At 40.3% G+C, this 22,261-nt stretch overlaps 2 protein-coding genes across 2 annotated transcripts; both read left to right on the forward strand.

Moving 5' to 3' along the window:
• Window positions 1-4,653: 4,653 nt before the first annotated feature.
• Window positions 4,654-7,549, forward strand: LOC139709135 (tubulin alpha-1 chain-like). The gene is made up of 3 exons (XM_071621096.1): window positions 4,654-4,859; window positions 5,445-5,593; window positions 5,965-7,549. The coding sequence occupies exons 1-3, from the start codon at window positions 4,739-4,741 to the stop codon at window positions 6,946-6,948; spliced, it is 1,254 nt and encodes a 417-aa protein (XP_071477197.1). The 5' UTR covers window positions 4,654-4,738; the 3' UTR covers window positions 6,949-7,549.
• Window positions 7,550-16,136: 8,587 nt separating this feature from the next.
• LOC139709136 (tubulin alpha-1 chain-like) lies at window positions 16,137-19,286 on the forward strand. Its single transcript, XM_071621097.1, has 3 exons — window positions 16,137-16,240; window positions 17,356-17,578; window positions 17,910-19,286. The coding sequence occupies exons 1-3, from the start codon at window positions 16,238-16,240 to the stop codon at window positions 19,040-19,042; spliced, it is 1,359 nt and encodes a 452-aa protein (XP_071477198.1). The 5' UTR covers window positions 16,137-16,237; the 3' UTR covers window positions 19,043-19,286.
• Window positions 19,287-22,261: the final 2,975 nt, after the last annotated feature.

The raw sequence follows: 22,261 nt of genomic DNA on the forward strand, positions 1-22,261 counted from the left end.
TTGATGACTTTATTTTCCTTTTAACCCTCCACTGTCAAGCGTGGAGAAGCATCTCATTAAGTGCAGGCGATAGAGCGGGAGGCATATTCCTGTTCTGATACTGTAGATGGTGCGTGCAGTGCAAAGCTGGACAGTGCCACGACCCAGCGATGCCATTTTCGCGCCATACAAGAGAGCGAGTGTTCTCTTGATTAGGGTAGTGTCTGGGGGAGGAAAAGATAGAAAGAGATAGAGAGAGGGAGAGGGAGAGGGAGAGAAGGCCAGAGAGATAATGATGATGGTGATATCGTACATGAAAGATAGAAAAAAGGGCGTTGGTCCTGCGCAAAAGCGATGCGCAGTGCGCGAATTCCAGGGTCTAATCTTCACTCATTTTTGTAAGCACATGTTTTCCAATGCCATTATCGATTTATGCCTGACAATTTTGTGAAACAAATTCCAAATGATAACAGTTATTATCGACTGAATAATCCAGCTGCCGTGCAATACAACCCTACGCTACCACTCTTTGTGCTTGATGGCTGTATACCATTTGTGAATACGGTAATGAGGTTGTATGCTATATGACTGGGATTAATCTGATATGATCCGCATCAACTTATGTTTTGGTGCATCATTGATCATCTTTCTCGTAGTGTTATGCACTAGTGGACCAATCTGTCAGTACGGAATTTGCAGCATTTATCTCGTTATTTGATTAATATTTTTCATCTCGAAATTTGTTTTGTATTTCTGATGTTTCTTATTCCAAAACTGCATAAATCTCACGTTTGGCGTTGTAGTGGTTGTCGTTTTCCTCTTTTGTAATATAGGTTAAAACAAACATGAAATAAAGCCTACAAAAATATCAGGTGATTACTCTAGAAATAAAAATTTTTACGAATGGCCTCATTGCCTGGCCAATGATGCTGCAAATCATTTCCGTACGCCAAAACCTCCTAACGACAGCGTGGTATTTATATGAAATGTCATATATGTATACCAAACCGACAAACATGCATAATGACATTGTGTTTAATTCACACGCATTCAGCAAGGTTTGATTTGACGCTAACGTTGCCTATCACAAAAGGACAGCGAGACGGTTTTAAATTTGAGTCGGGATATTAGAACAGAATTTCTCATTGCGTCCAAGACATCGCCAAGAGGTCCGGTATACAAGATTGGTTCCTCGCATTCGACTTCCTTTGCCTGTGTCCATGAAAATAACTGCTATGATACAGGGCACCCATAATAGAGCCCACAAATACGTCACTCCCCACACTCTTCACACGGTATGATTTGACACCGCACGGGTGTGGCAGGAGGCGCTCGGCTAAAATCCATCGCAGCTCCCGGAGGGGTTGCCATGGACACGGCTATGGGTACGTATTGGACGGAGGGTATGGGGGGGGGGGTGGCTGAAGGTTGTGCAAGCCGCTTAATGAGCAGACTCGCTTGTCGCTGGCTTGCTATTATTGTGAGTGTGAAGTATAGAGATCGAGATCGAGGGGTACAGTCAAGGGTGGCGTGAATAACGGATATTCTGCTGGTATAGGCATGGAGCAGACGAACGTATTATTATGTGATTGTTTTACTCGAGCGCCATTTAGAGCGATCATTCATCTTACAAAAACCTGCAAAAGCTCCTCTGAGATTTTCTGCGTAATATTCCATCATCTATAGGCAGAAATCCACATGACAAACTATGTTCTAAGCTGCGTGTGTGTGCGTAAGTCTGTGTGTGTATGTATGTGTGTGTGTGTGTGTGTGTGTGTGTGCGTGCGTGTGTGCGCAGAGAAAAAGAAGGTAGAGAGAGAAAAAAATGAAAGGTAGATGCAAAGATGGATTGCATATATGCATTAGATCTTAGACCACTGAGTGCAATTTGATTCCTGAGAGAGCTGCAGTGTATTATCACATACGATAAGAAAAGTAACATTCCAATGACCAGCAAGAATATACAGTCCCTGAGCGACGTTCCATTGTTCTTCCCACATAAAAGTAAAATAAGGCGACGTTTGAAACAGCGACTGAGGGTCATTAATGTCTCGTGTTGGATGATCGATGTGGAAAATAACAGAGTTTTGACATTGTGCTGACTTTGTGATGAAGATGACTTTCCCCACGTGCACTTTCCGTCCATACACCTCACCGTGACTCACTGTCGCACATCTAATATGTGAATACGTGAGATGCTGCCACTTCTATTCAGGGAGCACAAGGCCGAATTAATAATCATGGTAATACGCAGCTCTCGTCTGAAAGAAAAGCAGAGAAATTAAATTGAAAACGCCCTCTATGCATCGGTGCATGGGATTAATTAGCGACGCTATCGATCCACGAACAACAGTCCGGATATTAGTCCTCTGATCGGTGTTCAGGGTCAGCAGATCTGATTAATGCAAGATACATCGTTATGCCGCCACTTTCGAGGTTGATTCAATCAGAGACTGAGCAATCTCCCTGTAAAAGTTAATTTGAATAATTGACTGGGAGCGGTGTTGATGTTCCTTGTTTGTTTGTTTGTTTGTTTGCTGTTGTTGTTTTTTTACGTCAATGACAATGCCACCATCCAATTATCAGATTAGACTGCCAATATCTGTCAATATAGTATACTGGGAGTTGGACTGTTCTCTCTCGAGTATAAGTCGCAAACTTTGAATAGCGTAATAAAAATTATGGGCTGATGAATGACGTGCCTTACCAAATTGTTAAGACTGAAATAAAAAACAACAACGCAAGAACAAGCAAACATAAACAAGGTGTGAAAGGACGGAGTGTGAATGAAGTGAATGGAGGGCGTGGAGGGTGTGAACAAGAATAGACACTTTCGGTATCCTGCGTTTGTGGCTGCTAAATGCCAATCAGTGTCGTTTGAGATGTAATCCAGACGTTTTCACAAGGTGTCTATTTTTTGTGAGTGTTGGCGGGATGCGATGAGGTATGGGATGGATTAGTTCGTAGAGACGCATGCGAGCGTGACATGATCCTGGCAGTAATTGTCACACATCGTCTTGATAATCAATGAACATGATGTAGCATTTGCTAAATGTGATAAATTTTCCGTAAATGAGAAGACTGCCAGGCATTGCAGTGAATTATCGCAAATTTCAACTTTTCCAACGCGCATTAAATACCGACACTTTCCACCTATATAGATGCAAAGGGGTCTTTCCCAGATCCACCGTGAAGGAGAAAAAACATATCCGAGGTCTTGCAAGACCTAGAAAACAACTTGAAAGCTGTCAAGTAAAGATACACGACAGCCTGTCTTTTCTCATGGCAAGATCGAGATTAATTTCGACCAGAATATGAAAGATGCTAATATATTATTGTCATGTCAATCATCATAATGTAGTTCAAAGTAATGGTGAGGGTCTGGCATACAATGGGCGGCTCTTAAAGACGAGAACAGGTGAAACAACTGCGTCCCTCCTTTCCTGGAATATGGCACTGTTGATACGTTGAATTTCTATGGAAAATCTCGGTGTCGTCTGCCTGAAGTAAGCGACTCGATGTTAGTCTAAGAGGATGACACACAATGAGTCATCCCTTAGCTGATACACAGAAGCACACCGACGAGCAAAATGTGCTGTTGGTTTCCATCCAGCGAATGTGTTTGCTTCGATCGACCAGGGATCCCCCATGCGTAATGTTCTCCACAGCCACCGTGACCAGTCTGTCTCGAACGATCTTATGATAATCGCACGATGTGGGATGGCGGGATAATCATGCAATGCAGGAGCAGGAGTGACTTGTCTTCCATTCAGCGGATACCTGTGCAACGCGTCTGTCTGAAGATGCGATCTTTGAGGCGGATTTCTGAAACCAGTCACTTCAGGATAGCTCGTTGAATCTTATTATGTGATAGACTTGCCCCGAAAGTAGTAAATCAGACAAGATTCAATCCATCCCTTCTAGACCAAGTTAATTAATTGCGGTAACGATATTGACAAAATTATTAAGATAATTACCATGATGAAAATAATCATAGAAGTGATAATAAGATAGTGATGATGATAATGATGATGATGATGATCATCATCATGATTATATCGATAACATTGTTGATGAAGCAAACTGTCCTTTTCTTCATACTTTGGTGAGAGGCTACCTGAAGAAATCTGCTGAAAGCAGAAATGTCATATAAAGTTCTGCGGATTCTTTCTCGTGAGAGAGATTACTGGTTCTGTGCAGTTGCCGCAACTCACTGTGACGTCAATTAACACAGAGCATAAACCGGGTCTACTGGTCGAACACTTTTTTTAGGCCTACCCGCCCTTTTATAAATCCAAAGCAGTTTCGGGGTACTTAAAGGCTGCAAATAAAATAATAAATGGCAGCGACGTGATTACTTTGAACTGCAGCTTTTCGCGAAATAGACACAATTCATTTACTTTTTCTGTATCAAAAAAACAAAACAAAACAAAACGCCGTTTCCATAGTGACAGCCTCAATATTGAGCATGCGGTCACATGATAAATTGTACACAATCACTTGAAACCAAGAAATGTCAGATGACGTTTGTGTGCAAACCTTTTTCCTTGAGCCTTCATTCTCGCATATTGTCCCAAGTCATAATAAGACAGCCTCATGCTCCACATAGAGTAATTGATGCATTCAATGATCGTCATCATTCTCATCCCTCTTCCAGCGTGAATGTATCTCAGTCCACGTCGGTCAGGCCGGTGTCCAGATCGGCAATGCATGCTGGGAGTTGTACTGTCTGGAGCACGGCATCCAGCCCGATGGTCAGATGCCTTCTGACAAGACCATCGGAGGAGGTGACGACTCCTTCAACACCTTCTTCAGCGAGACTGGAGCCGGCAAGCACGTTCCCCGTGCCGTCTTCGTCGATCTCGAACCTACTGTTGTCGGTAAGAAGTGCTATAGAAATTTCGGGAGCGTCATTTTTTTTTCAGTTCCTTCTTCATACAGACTTTAAAAAGAAAGGTACAATACATTACAATATAATTATCAACTCTCAAAACGGTAACGGCGTTCGTTCGCAGTTATCATAACAAGGTATACTTAAAATGTTATACTGCGCTGAATAGTTTGCAGAATCAAGAGTGATTGCTCAGCTCCGTTTTTGTTTCTACATTTTCCGAGCATGGAAGTCGACTACTGTATTATTTTACCTCCAGCATATGTGTCAAGGAGATGGGTTGAGCTAACTTTATACCTGATGCACACTTTTAAAACTGTTAAAATTCCCCTTCCCACATAAAAAAATATATATATATTTTATGTGTGCTAATTCTCATGGGCGCTGCATACATTCGAGAGCATTCGAGAACATTATTCATCTCAGAGAAGGTAAATGGGGAAAATACCTAAAATATGTAAATGTGGATATACTGCACTTATAATCATATATTTGGGGTTAATTGCCCATTAAGTTAACACGATCTCAAGGGGATGAAATGTCATTTCATTTTTTCTCCGATTTACCTTTGCAGATGAAGTCCGTACCGGAACCTACCGCCAGCTGTTCCACCCTGAGCAGCTAATCACTGGCAAGGAGGATGCCGCCAACAACTACGCCCGTGGTCACTACACAATCGGAAGAGAACTCATCGACATGGTTCTCGACAGAATACGCAAATTGGTGAGAGAAAAGAAAGAAACAACAACCACAATACGTCGGGAGATATTCCAATTAATGTCATGAATGTTAGATCGTTCTTTTTCAAGACATTGTCGACATTCTTAGCCTTTGTAACGTTCCGAATCAAATAGGCGCCAAAAGGCTCTCGTGTCACCGAATATGTCTTACAGTATTTTCTTTGTTTGCGTGTGTTGTTGTTTGCTCGTCTGTTTGAGTCCATGACATACTCATAATCGTTTACGTGCATTCATTTTAAGAAAGTCCCAGTACGAATTCAAAATAGAGGCGAGTCGTCGCAGTAACTCAACTTCCGCACCCATTATGAAAGCCTTCAGTTCAAGAATGTACATTTTTGTTTTTGTCTCATTCAGGCTGACCAATGCACCGGTCTTCAGGGATTCCTCATCTTCCACAGCTTCGGCGGTGGCACCGGCTCCGGCTTCTCATCCCTTCTCATGGAGCGTCTCTCCGTCGACTACGGAAAGAAGTCCAAGCTCGAATTCTCCATCTACCCCGCTCCACAAATCGCTACCGCTGTAGTCGAGCCTTACAATGCAATCCTAACGACACATACTACTCTTGAGCACTCCGACTGTGCCTTCATGGTCGACAATGAGGCCATCTACGACATCTGTCGGCGCAACCTCGACATTGAGCGTCCCACCTACACCAACCTGAACCGTCTCATCGGCCAGATTGTGTCCTCCATCACCGCCTCTCTGCGATTCGATGGTGCTCTCAACGTCGACCTGACGGAGTTCCAGACCAATTTGGTGCCCTACCCTCGTATCCACTTCCCTCTGGCAACCTACGCTCCCGTCATCTCTGCCGAAAAGGCCTACCATGAACAGCTGACTGTTGCCGAGATCACCAACGCCTGCTTCGAGCCCGCCAACCAGATGGTGAAGTGCGATCCTCGTCACGGCAAGTACATGGCCTGCTGTCTGCTTTTCCGGGGTGATGTCGTCCCCAAGGATGTCAACGCCGCCATCGCTACCATCAAGACCAAGCGCTCCATCCAGTTCGTCGATTGGTGCCCAACTGGTTTCAAGGTCGGCATCAACTACCAGCCACCGACCGTTGTGCCTGGTGGCGATCTGGCCAAGGTTCAGCGCGCCGTGTGCATGCTGAGCAACACCACGGCCATCGCCGAGGCCTGGGCTCGTCTGGACCACAAGTTCGATCTGATGTACGCCAAGCGTGCCTTCGTTCACTGGTACGTGGGAGAGGGTATGGAGGAGGGAGAGTTCTCCGAGGCTCGTGAGGATCTGGCTGCCCTGGAGAAGGACTACGAGGAGGTCGGTGTCGACTCTGCCGCCGATGAGGAGGAAGGCGAAGGCGAAGACGAGTACTAGACGATACTTGAAACCAAGAGCTACCCGCAATACGATAATCATATTTCATTTTTATCATACCTTAGGTCATGACTCTGTAGGTGAAGATACGAAGATGAATTCCTACCACATCAATTACAGGGTGTTCCATATGCAACGGGACAACTACAGTTTTATAGTAAATGCGTGAAACCCGTTTACTGGCTGCCAAGCAATACGAAAGATGTGAAGTGCTCTTCAGTAAGGCGTAGCGTACAACCGATCTCATGTCATGTCCTACACAGCTCGTTGTGATCATTATTGCACAAATTGCCTTTAATCTACACAACACAAATTGCGCTGAATGAAAGGTTTCATTAGAAGTCGAAACATGGCAAGATATATTTCCTCGTCTTGCTATCCTAGTTGCTCATTCCACCGTAGTTTGATGTACTGATTATAATTAATTCATGGGTTTGCAATTACTCTATACTTTCACTAGTTAATCGATCAAATTAATAATTTCGCAATCAATTTAATCCCTAGACGAACACACTAGACTATTTATTATGAGAAGTATATTGACAATTTATGGTTTATTTTGCTTTTTCTACACATCTCATGTAGCGGTAGAGAATCGAAAAAGGTGAAATGGAAAAAAATAAATAATCTATAATCAAGATGAAATCTGTATCGCTCTCGTTCATTCCTCTTTACTTAGCCGGGTTAGGGAAAAAGTGCGAACTTTACAGAGAATTGAGAGACAAGTACTGTCATTGTGTCGAGTGGACAAGAGCACAGTGTAGTCACTGATGTCTACTTGTAGTGTGACTTTCATTTTCTTCCATTAGACTTTTGGATTTGGATTCGTTGTTACCGTGGAGAAAGAGAGAGGAAGAGGGGGAGGAATATATATAAGATATATATATATGATATAGAATATCTGCATTATAGATATTAATATATATATATATATATATATATATATATATATATCATTTATTTATTTATTTATTTATTTATATACATATTATGTATGTATATGAAGTAAACATAATCTATACATATACATAGATTTACATATTATACAGTGCATATTATACAATCAGAGTTCATACTCACAAACAGGTTACGGCGAATACTGATGTCTAGAGGAGAATTCCAGGCCAACTATTCAAGTTAGTCTGAGGATAAGGAGTAAGAATAATACGTTACAAGCACAGCAGTGAATTTTATGAATAAGAAAGTAAATCCTTCAGTCAAGTTATTGTGAAGTATCTTGTTACTTAGAAAGGATTATAAAGGGTGATTCTTTTCAAACAAAGAGTCCGTAGACAATGACGTTAACACCTTGTTAAATTAAGTCATACGTACATTTTTTTTTTTTTTTTTGCACATCACGTGCGAAATAGGTTAATCTTCGAAATTGCAAAAATTGTTTGTTCTCGGGGTTTTTATCCCACTTTTAACTTATCAAGATCAATGTAAACATATCAAAGAGACTCGTCGCTTTACGTTGGCTGTTGTCAGGTCTGGCAAGTCAATGGGGTACCATTCATAACTTGTGTAAATAAAGGTGGTGTTGTCTACTAGGCCTCCTTTTTCGTGAAGGTTATACAAAATGCATGATAGTAAATAAAAACTCAATGAGTACTGCAAAGGGAGGTGCTGAAATAGATGCCTTTTGCCCAATGCTGTTGTTCTGTTAATGCTCCTGGTGACATCACAATTTCACACTTTTCCAGCAGAAGGAGGTGTTCTTTTCATAACACTTATGCAAATTTGTATTCATAGTTTTTCGAGAGCAAAATAAAAACGGTGAGCGCGGCCAGTCGTCAATCTTCCAAGTCAGGCGAATACAAAAAACAGAACAGCGCCCCCTATCGATAGAATGAAAAGTTTCTGCATACGCTGATGATACAAGGGGGTTTTAACTTATTCAGTCCTGCACTTCCGAGTTGAAAATATGTGGAAAAAGGCTGGATGGTCTCTAAAAAGACAATAAGATTGTATTTTGCATTAAGAGAGAGTATAAATAAAAATAAATGAAATGTAATAGCGATAGAAAAAACTCTCTGCAGTTGAAAAAGAAAATAATCCGTGAATAGATAATAATTATGATGATTATTGTATAACTTCAACACACTTTTACAAGATGTTATTTGTTATGATATTGTTCCCATATAACCTGCTATGTAGTAACATTTTGTTACATCTTTTTATCTGAATCCAGCGGAAGTACTCCCGTGTCAATTAGACAAAGCTGATGATGGAATTTTAACCCTTTCCTTCCCAGGGGGTTTGGATAGTGTGAACATCCCTCTGGAGTTTCCTGTGCCAATCAACACTCAACGCACAAAACTGGTTAACGAATGCCAACAAATATCATAGATACCACTGCCCTAATTCGTGTACAGAATTTGCAACAATCTAATACATGAATATAATAAAGAAATCATTCTAAAAAGAGCCTCCAGTATAGAAAAATAAACTCAACAACATACATTAATTTTTTATGTAAATCACCATGTAATACACGTATCACTTTCTACAACTCTAGTAAGCTAACGACATTGACACATTAATACGTCTAACAATGCATTTACGTCCTCTCAGATTTTTGTCGGTTTTTTTTTTGGGGGGGGGGGGAACGTTCTTGTTGGGAACCTTTTTTCTCTTCTTTTAAAGTATATTTATTTTTTGGATGAATTTCCTCTTTCAAAAGTTATTCACATGAATTCTGCGCCAGAAGATCAAACCACTGACAATCGTGGCAAGCGAGAAAATGCTTGTACGCTGAGTATCTAGCAAATAAGAGTTTTCAGGTATGAATATCATTACCTCCTTTATAATGCCTGTGTAGAAGAAGTTCTATTACTTCATCTTAAGAAGTCAAGTCTGTACAGTATGACTCAAGCCAAGGATTACATTCGTCGGCTCTTCGAGAAAGCTGTCTCGCTCCAGCTCTCATTACACTGCAATGGAACAACATTCATCTTCTGATAATTATGCAATAGAATATAATTTATCCCAGCAATGCCCAGTCATCGAAATATTTTCTAGAATCAAAGTGTATATACTTACTCAGCGAGGATACCGTTCACATATTTTGATTCTTCACAAATTTCTTAGACACCATTAACGTGGGGGTTTAATCAGTCTGTCTTACTGTTTCCATTTAACTACTGTGAATATCTAACGCATATAAATGGCAAAAAAGAGCACCTGCGAACATACTTTGAAACAATGCATGGTATGAACATTAATTTTTCATCAATGTTCGATAGCATAAGAATACATAAGCTTCTAAAGCACATGTTTTACTTACGATACATTGTTGTTTTTTTTTCTATTCTAAACCAAGATCGAACATTAATACTTGTCAAAGTGAAACAATTTGTTAATGAAACATAAGAGACATTGAATCTCTCGCTTATCAAACTATTTGCCGTGTGTCCAGCTTTGGGTAATTACGTAGTGTATTAACACAGCTGGCCAGGTGTGAGCCCAAGAGGGCGCACACATATATTTGTATGATCGATCTTTTGGTTGCATCGATACCTCCTTGGTTCACTCTGTGCGTTCAATCAAAACGGATTTGTCACAAACTTGTTTTAGTGCTGCATGTGCTGCATTAAGTTACAAAGGTTGCCTACGGAGCAAGATAAAGCGAAAGAGGTTATTGGTTGTCCTATATAATAACCAGATAGGTGAGAGAAGTGTCACCTCCCTGTCCTAACCAACAGCACAGACAATAATACATGTATTGTGAAAATGAGACATTCCTTTCCATAGTGCTTCCCTCCACAGAAATTCAAAGACCCCCCCCAAAAAAAAAAAAATAATAATAAATAAATAAATAAATAAAAAATCTGAATAGCGTATAAAAGCCATTTATTTTGTTGTTGTCATGGTTTGCCTATTCTGAGCACCACTGCACTCTACGTTGGCAGAATTTGAATTGAATTGAAAAGGTGTTTTATTCATCAATATCTATCGCAGCCGGGAGGCTGAATTACAGACATTGTTAACAAAGGGTCATGAATACATTAAAAATACCCACAAAATACAGTGTAGCAATGAAGAAAAAAAAATGCATAGAACAACAAAGGGTCAATCTTATTCATCTTGACCATTGCACAATGAGATCAACCTATAATACAAAACAAAAACAAATATTACAAATACAATATCACATATCACTATTCTCAATAATTATCAGAAAATAAATTGAGTTTATGTTAATTGTGTATGCCGGCCACTTACTAGTATACTTATTAATACATATGTTGTTATACAGCTCAAATAAACACATTTTACACAACAAAAATAATCAGTTTGATTCAAAAAATATTTTCTCACAATCTTCTCTTCCTAAGCATAAACTTCAATATCAAAATCCATTGAATTTACCCACAGCGCATTACATCAAATCAACACCATGGATATACCTAGGTCCATGCGTTACACTAGGCAATAGGGCAGTCCTTTAGCACATTATCCAGCCATCGCATTCTTGCATAGGATAGATTCAAGGACTATTGCAAATCGGGATGTAGGCGTTATAACGCAGCCGAGTACACCTTCCTGACCTGATCAACCAATATAGAACTTGTTGTATGTTGTAATATACAACTATGGTTATATCAAGGAGTTATCACACACTCGATCCTTGAGTAATAACCCCTAGCTCTCTTCAAGAATACTGTTTCAGTGGGTTAATTATTACACACACCTAGCGTGATACACAGCCCGTCGGTTTCTTCGTCAGTAAAGAAGTCGATTCCGTTCTATAGCTGGATCCATATTTCGCACAGTCACCAGGTCAATCCAGTCATGCCAGTAATTTAACAGCTTGGGAGTGTGAACAACTCCCCAGTGGTACCCCCTGATCATAACTTATCGAGAAACTAAAATACGGAGTGCGTAATTGGAGGTTGAACATCACGAGGCTGCACTTTGTTATTCTGATTAGGAAAAACAGTTTAGAAATAACACAAGACACTCACGGCACAAACAGACAAAATCGCACACGTGATAGACACATTCAGTTACAGCACACTCATGCAGAATGAAGCAGAAATCAGAATTACAGAGGCAAAAACGCAACCGATAAAAATAGGACTGAAGAGTTTGTTCGCAAAATCTGACAAGTCCATTTTTGAAGATTTTGAAGTACGATCTCTGTCATAAAGTACAAAATGATACCTTTTAAAGGGATCGTATAGTTTTGGTTGAGACCTAATTTCAGGTTTCTAACATTTTTGGTGAGAAAATAAGAAACCTCTTATGAAATATGAAAGAGCATGTAATTCCATGAGGAATTCAACATTTATTTGATGAAAATTGGTTTTGAAATGGCTGAGATATCCAAAACAGAGTGATTCTAATAAGTGTGGGACCCACACTTTATTACGATCGCTTTGTTTTACTTTGTTTTTGGATTTTTCAGTCATTCCAAACCCGATTTTCATCAAATAAACTTTGAATTCCTCTTAAAATGGTATGCTCTGTACTATTTCATAAGTGTTTTCTTGGTATCTCGCAAAAAGTTAAAAGCCCAATTCTCATCTCCACCAATACTGTACTATCCCTTTAAATGACATATTGGTCACTAAATATTTTATAAAGGTATATTTTTGAAGTTACGGTCAAAAGAAGCAAAATTTTTCTCATTATTCTCTTTATTTTTCTTGACCTTTAATCGCAAATATCTCCATTTGGCAACTGTGGACTTATCGGTTTTTGCAAACAAACTCTTCAAGTAGACTCATTCCCTGTCTCCTTACCCCCAACAAATGCGACATTTTTATTTTTTTCCGCACATAATTTACTGGAATGCGTGTTTTCTTTTGTTTTGTTTTTTAGCTAGTTCTACTTGGCGATTATCTATAAAAGGTGAATACGCAAACGCTTATTTCCAATATAGTACATATTCCAATTATAGTACAGGACAAACACTGCACACATAAGTATAGAGACACATTCAAGATATTTAATAGGAAATGAAGTACAGTATAACCTATAACTTGGAAAGATGTAATGGGCATTTAAAATCTTATGGGCTGTATCTTTGAATGAACAAAATATCTACATACGTTCGATTGTTACTTCTAGAGCATGTAGGATTTTTCCATCTATAGACAGCTAATTCTTGACCATTCATACGCCCATAATTGAAATAACTATACATTCTTTGTCGATAAGAGTAAGGCTTAATCATCAGAAAATATGATATAAAATATATGATATGTACATACACTTATATTTGGCGAGATTACAGGCCACTTTATCAGAGATCTCTAAAGTCATGCGAAATACTAAACGAAAAACAGAGTAGGCCTATAACATTGTCTTTAAAAATTGTAATCTTGGCATCTATTTTAATAAGTTCATGTATAATGTGTAATACTTTGTTTGATTGTATCAAATTATAACCCATGTATCGTTTTGTTCTTGTTTGTACGTTATGCTTTTCTTCCATATAAACATAAAAAAGAATCGCATTTGCTATCAATGTTGAAAATCACTCTAAGTAAACAGTACAGTCATCTAAGCGATACTACCTTGTATTTTACACATTCATAATAAGGACATGGGGTCTGAAATCTGAGAGTCATAGTAATTATATAAAGGTGTAGAATAAGAATTTGTTTTTCGTTATCAATAGTCATCGTTCTTCATTCAATCATTCATTCATACATGCCTTTATATTTCCATCTCCTACAAAACATGTAGGCCTAAATACATTTTGTTTTTACGGGTGATATATAAATATGAATTTGGTTGAGAAAGTGCTTGACTGTGGTTTTGTGCATTATGACAAAAAGAGGAGATATGAACTAATTGCTTGCTATACACAAAGAGGAAATCTGTAGGTGGATGGAAGGAAAAAAAGATGATGATGATATAATTATTCTCTTAATACAGTCGTCTGTCACTTGTTAATAAAGGACAAGTTCACCTTCATAGACATGTGGGTTGAGTGAGTGCATGGAGCAATATTAGTAGAACACATCAGTGAGAGTTTGAGGAGAATTGGACAACCCGTTCAAAAGTTTGAATTTTTGAAGTTTCTCCTCACTCAAGGCTCGATGAGAAGACTACTATAGCTTGTGATGTCACATGAGTACAACGATATAAATAAAGAATAAAGAAAATTCAACATATTTCCATTTTTCTCGCATAACAAAAGAACACTTGATTTCTCTCTTTCAGAAGGCAGGGGGAATAATATTGCCCTTAACATATGTCAGTAACAAGTCGAAGAAATGTGCACTTTATTCAGAAAGTGAAGTTTTGTGAAATTCTCTTTTTATTTTCTTTATATCGTTGTACGCATATGATATCATACACTGTAGTAGTCTTCTCATCCAGCAGTGACTGTGCAGATACTTTAAACATTCATAACTTTTGAACAGATTGTCTGATTTTCCCCAGACTTTCTCTGATGTGTTCTACTAATATTGTTGCATTCCCTCAATCCACATGTCTATGAAGGTGAACTTGTCCTTAAGAAGTGACAACACTTCTTACAATACCATCTTCATATTACTAGACCATAGATAACGAATATGTACAGTGTGAAATTCGATGGGGAGGTTCCGCGTGTTATCGATACGCCAATTCTATGTCCTTGTTGCCACGGTCAAGCTCCAGCCGTTGGTAAGGTCAACATGATTGTATAGACCAGGATTGGAGCCTGCGTGAAACGGTCGTTAAGTACTTATTACGTAATTTCACCTAGTCTTCGATTTTAAGAACCCTGTTCAGCTATAGGTCTGCTGGATCATGGATTCGATATTTCAGCGACAGCTCTAAATCCGCAAGCCCGTTTTGCAGGACCCAAGAGACAAATTGTATTTCAAGATGTATCATTTAATTTATACTAATATCGCTGTATCTATTCCCAGACATCTTCAACTTCCGCATTCCTCACCAATGACGTAGAGGACTAGAGCAGGGTGGCAATCAGCCTTGCCGTTGGTTCTATCATAATTACTGTTTGTACTACGTGAATAAAAGCACAGAGATCAGGGAGGTGGAAAGAGACACAGCTTCTCGTATTCACTATTATGCTACGGACGACGATGGATTATATAAAATGTCATGTATTAGGGGCCTACATCTGAAATAGGTTGACAGGACATATCGTATATATGTATATATATAATTTGCTCTCACATATCATTCTCTACCAACGTGATTAATGAAGAAAAGATTGGTGAACATATACCACAATGACCTTTTTAGTTTTAGGTGATAATAGTGCCCGATGATATTCTGTAGTTTCGTCTCATTTTCATATTTCAGGGCTTTTTACCGCTGCCAACGAACATAATCGTTAGAAATGGCAGCAATACTGTACATGGACAATATTGCAATGAAGCTCTTCCATAAATAAGGACTGAACACTTTACGGGACAATCACTATACAGTAATCAAGGAACATGCTGTTATATTATTCTGGCATTTATGATAAAGCCTCTCTGGAATGCGACACGTTGCCGAAACCACGGTTCCAATAACACGAGGACGATAATGTCCGTGTTCTCTGAGCAACACGCGCCAGAAGCAGCGTGTGAAGCCTGAAGGCTAGAGCTTGCTATGGTAGCTACATATATCTCTCTCTGCCACTATGCTGGTATGTTATATATAATAAATCTTGTACACTTTATCATCAATAAACACAAAGAAGTATACACTTCAGGAGGAGAAACCAGAAAATATATGTACAGTATATTAAAATCTTTGGGGAAACCCAACGTGTGATACTTGTAACAGGGAGATCACCTCCGTGCTTGAAAGCACGATATACAGCTGTAGAAACACATCACATATTGCAGCTACCATTCGACCTCATGCGCGCCATGAATTTGTGCGGAATTTAGTCTCTTCATATTCTGCTGTTAAATATATCAATAAACCTTCATCTCTGTATGCAAAATGGGCAGTTAAAACAGACAAACATTATATAGTTATATATGTGACATTCCCAAAACTACTTCCCACAGCAAGAACGGCTCTTGCAAAGGGTCTGAATAGACGACTAATAGGGATCATAGGTCAGATATGTTTGAAAGACCGTTCGCCGTCTCTTATGGCAACCTCAAAGCAACAGGCGGGTTGCCGTTGCTGGCATTCCTTGGTAACCGTTATTTGGACCAATCAAAAGACGACTCGTAGAAGGCTATATAAGCCTCGGCGCGGTCGTGGCAACGTCAGTATATCTTTTCGAAACCCTACCATCGACTTGGGACGAGAAAAGTGCCTTCATCAAGCCATTACCTCTTTGTATTCATTCGTTGTTTTGACGACATAATCTGCAATCATGGTAAGTGGAAAAATCATTGATAGTTTCCCTCATTTCTCCATCAAAAATGGGTGTCCAAATTTAGCAATATTTTCTCCTCCTCTTTCGTCAAATTCTGGGTTGGTTTGAGATTGTGTGAATATACATGGACTGGTGCCATGGCGAGAGATCACCTCCCTGGTTTAGTATTCTTTAAAAAAATCGTATCGCTTTCTTGAATTTCTATTTACTGATATGTTAACCATGGTTCATGCTGTTACCATATATTTCCATGTATTTTGTACCATTACGGGTTGTGAGGACAAGGAATATTTCAGCATAAATTTTGTCTTCACCTTTTCGAGTTGCGTTATTGGCTTCCAAGAGTACTGTCAGTCTAACTGCCCTCTGTAGGAGCTGAATTCACTGTATGGTGTACAGCAAGACCTTACAGCAAGATTGTCATTATACCTTCCGTTGGTTTGATTTTTACTCTCAGTGGACTTCTTATAACTCTTGAGTCTCGCGTGCACAGATAAAGTCTTGTTCATTATAGCAGTGTCAGATATCCCTCGTAGCTCGTCAAAATGTTATTCATGTTTCATCGACTTTTCATCATGGTTTGAGGAGGTTTGATAAGGGCTGTAAAAATCGCTCTTGCGGTGCGGTGCGCACACCCATGTTAGCTGAGCTGAGCACGTGTTTACTCTTCGTCTTCTTGGATGTTGACTTAATTGACGCCGGAACAATCCGGAATAATCCAACCGCTTTTCATGTGATGGGTGGGTGATACCAGAATTTGGACTTTGTTCTATCAACATACTTGAAGTCGGCATAAAGTAAATACGAACGAACGAACCATCCATCAATCAATTGTTCCTTTTTTAGCCATGCGATGGTTCATGAGTTTTACTTAGCGGCACTGCAGGTGCCATTGTCACCTTGAGAGAAGATTATGCTGCGGGGGCTGGGACGGGGGGGGGGGGGGCGGAGGGATGAGCATTGAACCTCTCCATTTTTTCTCTCTTTCCAATGGGACATAATTCTTGGGTTCTGGATGGTGCCATTCTGAATTTTTCAAACAAGTCCACTCATTATAAAGCTACAAATAAACACGTACTTAATCAAACCTCTCTGTTCGCTTTTCCACCTTACAGCGTGAATGTATCTCTATCCACGTCGGACAAGCTGGTGTCCAGATCGGCAATGCCTGCTGGGAGTTGTACTGTCTGGAGCACGGCATCCAGCCCGATGGTCAGATGCCTTCTGACAAGACCATCGGAGGAGGTGACGACTCCTTCAACACCTTCTTCAGCGAGACTGGAGCCGGCAAGCACGTTCCCCGTGCCGTCTTCGTCGATCTTGAGCCCACTGTTGTCGGTAAGCACCAAAACTTTGCCATTTGAATGTAACTAATTGTGTATGTTTTAAATTGTTTAAAATAATTAAAATGATTAAATGTGCATTGTATAGTGACTGACACATTCAGTTCAAATCAATGGCAGTCATATTTGATGTAACTTCCTAATTAATTTCAGACTTGAAAACCATAGAACGCAAAATAAGCAGTTACAGCTGTATTGATTTAAACATATTAAGGGTGGTACATGTACATGTACTAGTATTCCGTTCTTATTTTGCCAGATTTCAAATCCTTTTTTATGCAGCATCAGTTGTTTAATAACAATCTTTCTTTGCCTTCTTTTAACAGACGAGGTCCGCACTGGAACCTACCGTCAGCTGTTCCACCCTGAGCAGCTGATCACTGGCAAGGAGGATGCCGCCAACAACTACGCCCGTGGTCACTACACCGTCGGCAAGGAGCTGATCGATCTCGTCCTCGACAGGATCAGGAAGCTGGCTGACCAGTGCACCGGTCTTCAGGGATTCCTCATCTTCCACAGCTTCGGCGGTGGCACCGGATCTGGATTCACCTCTCTGCTCATGGAGCGTCTCTCCGTCGACTACGGAAAGAAGTCCAAGCTCGAGTTCGCCATCTACCCTGCCCCTCAGGTCTCCACAGCTGTTGTCGAGCCATACAACTCCATCCTGACCACTCACACCACTCTTGAGCACTCCGACTGTGCCTTCATGGTCGACAACGAGGCCATCTACGACATCTGCCGTCGCAACCTCGACATCGAGCGTCCCACCTACACCAACCTGAACCGTCTCATCGGCCAGATCGTTTCATCCATCACTGCTTCCCTCCGATTCGATGGTGCCCTGAACGTCGATCTGACCGAGTTCCAGACCAACTTGGTGCCCTACCCACGTATTCACTTCCCTCTGGCCACCTACGCTCCCGTCATCTCCGCCGAGAAGGCCTACCATGAGCAGCTGACCGTTGCCGAGATCACCAACGCCTGCTTCGAGCCCGCCAACCAGATGGTGAAGTGCGATCCCCGTCACGGCAAGTACATGGCCTGCTGTCTGCTGTACCGTGGTGACGTCGTCCCCAAGGATGTCAACGCCGCCATCGCTACCATCAAGACAAAGCGCACCATCCAGTTCGTCGACTGGTGCCCAACTGGTTTCAAGGTCGGCATCAACTACCAGCCACCAACCGTCGTGCCCGGTGGCGATCTGGCCAAGGTCCAGCGTGCCGTGTGCATGCTGAGCAACACCACGGCCATCGCCGAGGCCTGGGCTCGTCTGGACCACAAGTTCGATCTGATGTACGCCAAGCGTGCCTTCGTCCACTGGTACGTGGGAGAGGGTATGGAGGAGGGAGAGTTCTCCGAGGCTCGTGAGGATCTGGCTGCCCTGGAGAAGGACTACGAGGAGGTCGGTGTCGACTCCGTCGACGCTGAGGGAGAGGAGGAAGAGGGCGAAGAGTATTAGATGACAACATGTGTCATTCCACAGCGCATTCAGTTTGAACGCTGACCAGATTCCTTCGTGAACCATTCCACATCAATGACAATTCCCTCGGAACAAGACTTTGTTGAAATTTCCATAACTGCAGCAAAATCCCAAGGATGCCGAAAAAATAAACTCTCATTCAGTCACTTGAAAGCACAATCAATCACCTTGCCTTTTTTGGAGCAAAGTTCCAATAAAGTTTAAAGCTTTGATATCTCATAAACTTACGGTTTCCTGCGCAATATCTTATCCGAGTTATGGTGGGGGAGTGCTGTGTTGGACGTAGGTTGTGGCTTTGAGAGGTGAGAATATATAAGTACTTGCGTGGTGTTTACCGTGTCTGTTTGTGTCAGCTTCAGAGAGGTTGCTTACAAAAATCTTAAGAAAAAACAAACAAACTTAAAAACTTCTTGTGTTTGTACATGTGAGTGTGTGTGTTGTTGTTGCTGTTTGGTTTTTTTTCCGGGAATGGTACTTGTATAGAACGTTTATTACTTGTGCCTAATTCCACAAGGAAATGGCTACGCTAATCAAGTCAATATCAGCTCAAACACAACAGACTTGTAGATGCATGACCACGACACGTACACTAGCCATCCTGACAGACATAGTCTGTACATGACGGGTACAATGAATATACATTTTGGCACACTTGTACAGGGATACATGTACAAACACCGTAAACATTTACATTGACACAAAAAAAAAAAAAATGACATAGACACATTAATGTGCCCTTGTCTAATTTGCATAATACATGTCCAACAATACACCTGTATGTGATGGTTACCTAATAGTTTGGATAACTCCTAATACATGTAGTTTGGATAACTGTTTTAAACTTAAAACTCTTCACCACTCTGTTTAGATTCACTGAAAAAATAAATCATCTTGGCCTTCATGTGTGCGGAATTCGTCCTACTGTCTCGTACTTGTACATTGTACAAGAAAACGCGTGTGTTTTTGCTTTTTTTTCTATTAGATTTTGGCAAACTGCTCTTGTGGTCATAAACGACAAAATAAATATGTGCCAAGGAACACCCTTCTTTTCTCGAAAATATTTTTAAAAAAAAGAAAAGAAAAGAAAGAAAACCCTAGTAAGAAGGTCAAGGTAGGGGAAATAAAAAACAAACTGAAATAAAGATTTTGATACGTTTGTACAATGTACGATACAAGTCATGACATATCAGTGCATTATGTGTGTGTGTGTGTGTGTGTGTGACTGTATTCTTTAGACAAATGGAGAGAGAGAGAGAGAGGAGAGGTGAAAAAAGTTCGACAAAGAGGGCGCTAGTCCACTAAAAATGTAGTATGCCCTTTTACAAATGGAGTAAAAAAAAAACAACTCTACAGGGGCCTGTCTTATAAAGACTTGTGATAGAAATCAATCACAAGTTTCTTGTGAGCTGCAATGCAAGTTGCGATTGATTTTGGGGACTTGTGATTGATTTGAAGGCTTTATAAGACGGGGCCCAGGTAAGCCTACATGTACATGTATACAGTATTGAACATTCCTGTGAAAAGGGAACTCGGTCTCATTTTCGATGGACATGCACATGGTAAAGAGCAAATCAAGTAAAATAAAAAAGATAACACGTACGATAGACTTGGCAAATATGGGGAATATTTCAACATGCGCATTTTTTGCATGTTTTTCTTCATTACTGATACAGTCTGCAAATGAATGAACTTTACAAAATCCCATCGAATAAGGTTATGTCATCATCGCCCTATAACAAATGTATTCTTAGTTTATTAATCAGAAAGTTATACTTTCAAATCATTCTTTGTCAATAATCTAACAATCAATGCCCTAGAATTGAATTTGATTCTAAGGATTTTTTTTCTCTCTCTCTCTTTGAATTCATTTAAAAAAATGAGAGGAAATGGTCTCAAGATGAGTTGTAAATCTGATTTTGAGATTATTTTAGCGATAATGTGCCAAATCTGAAATGTTCATTGCATTATCGTTTACTTGCCGTGTGAAATGTTGTAAAAGTACATGATACATCGTATTGTACAATGATAACTATTATGTCTGTTGGCAGCCTTCAATGGTGTTTTTGATGTTATACCCTCCGTTTATACAGACGCGAAAGTGGCAGACGAGAAGAAGAGGGTATAGTCAGACTGGTTTGAGAAGGACTGAGATAAAACAGCCACATCTATAATAATGATACTAATGACTACAGTAAAATGACCGGTATAATCTTATTTTTACCTACATTGAAGCTAGCATGGCTGATCGAGCTCTCTTGCCGAATGGTTCAAATGCAACGCTATTTCAGTTTCACGTTGATAACAGATGACTGGTCAGTGGAGTATAAACTCACTAAGAAAGTGAATGGTATAAGCTGCATTAAACTTTGTGTAACAGACCAGTTATGTTAATCTCTGCAACTAAGCAATGTACAATTTGAATTGGCAATAGTGCCTTACTTGAGTCTAGTTTTGAGACTAATCTTGTGAGTCTGAGAGGTGTAGACTACGCTCTCACTTCTTCTTCTTTTTGCTGAGGTACAAAACCCTATTGTGTGTGTGGCTCACACACCCTATTGTTTTAGTGAAAGCATGCAGCATTGACCATACTGTGTTCAGGGTTGTGTGCAGTCATCAAAATGTGGCTGGGGGACCAGTGAAACATTCTGGAGCAGGATGATGGATGAAAGCTAGCATGTCTTAGCTCAAAGGTTCCAGAAGTTTCAACAAAGTTGTGGAGAAACAAGAGGCCTGAACTTGGTGAGAAACCTGGGTTACAATGCCTGGACTATGAAAATGACAACTTTGTTATTATATAGTTGTACAATAAGTGACAAGTGTGAGTTTGAAGCATGATTTGTCAAGTTGTGTAAAGAAAGGTTGTAGTCAGTGCTGCTGAGGGCAGCTGCATTACGCAGAGTTACTGCATAAGCTAAGATATGGTACCGATGGTGCAGATAAATGTGTGTGTTATACCTGGCAAACTAGAGAGTAACTTGTCACAATGCTATGTTATATATGAAGGATACTGGTTGGCTTCATGATATTAGAGGGAGCTTGTGTGATTACTTTTGGGTGACACAGTAATGTATGCTCCAATGCAGGCAAGCCGTTCATGTTTATGCATAGTGTTTCCATTGGAAGTTTGATGCTATGCAAGTATAAATAGTCACTGTGTAATCACTGAAACTTTGAAAGGTGACTGATTTTAGGTGATAA

Source organism: Diadema antillarum, unplaced genomic scaffold (genome assembly GCF_040938485.1).
Source record: "Diadema antillarum isolate AM-2024a unplaced genomic scaffold, OU_Dant_1.0 seq00001410_RagTag, whole genome shotgun sequence".
Taxonomy (NCBI): domain Eukaryota; kingdom Metazoa; phylum Echinodermata; class Echinoidea; order Diadematoida; family Diadematidae; genus Diadema; species Diadema antillarum.

Excerpts from the sequence above, each read along its gene's own strand:
- LOC139709135 (XM_071621096.1), top strand. The coding sequence starts at position 4,739 with ATGCCTTCTGACAAGACCATCGGAGGAGGTGACGACTCCTTCAACACC. Across the intron at positions 4,860-5,444 it reads TCTCGAACCTACTGTTGTCG|ATGAAGTCCGTACCGGAACC; the intron begins GTAAGAAGTGCT and ends TTACCTTTGCAG. Across the intron at positions 5,594-5,964 it reads TCGACAGAATACGCAAATTG|GCTGACCAATGCACCGGTCT; the intron begins GTGAGAGAAAAG and ends TGTCTCATTCAG.
- LOC139709136 (XM_071621097.1), top strand. Across the intron at positions 17,579-17,909 it reads TCTTGAGCCCACTGTTGTCG|ACGAGGTCCGCACTGGAACC; the intron begins GTAAGCACCAAA and ends TTCTTTTAACAG.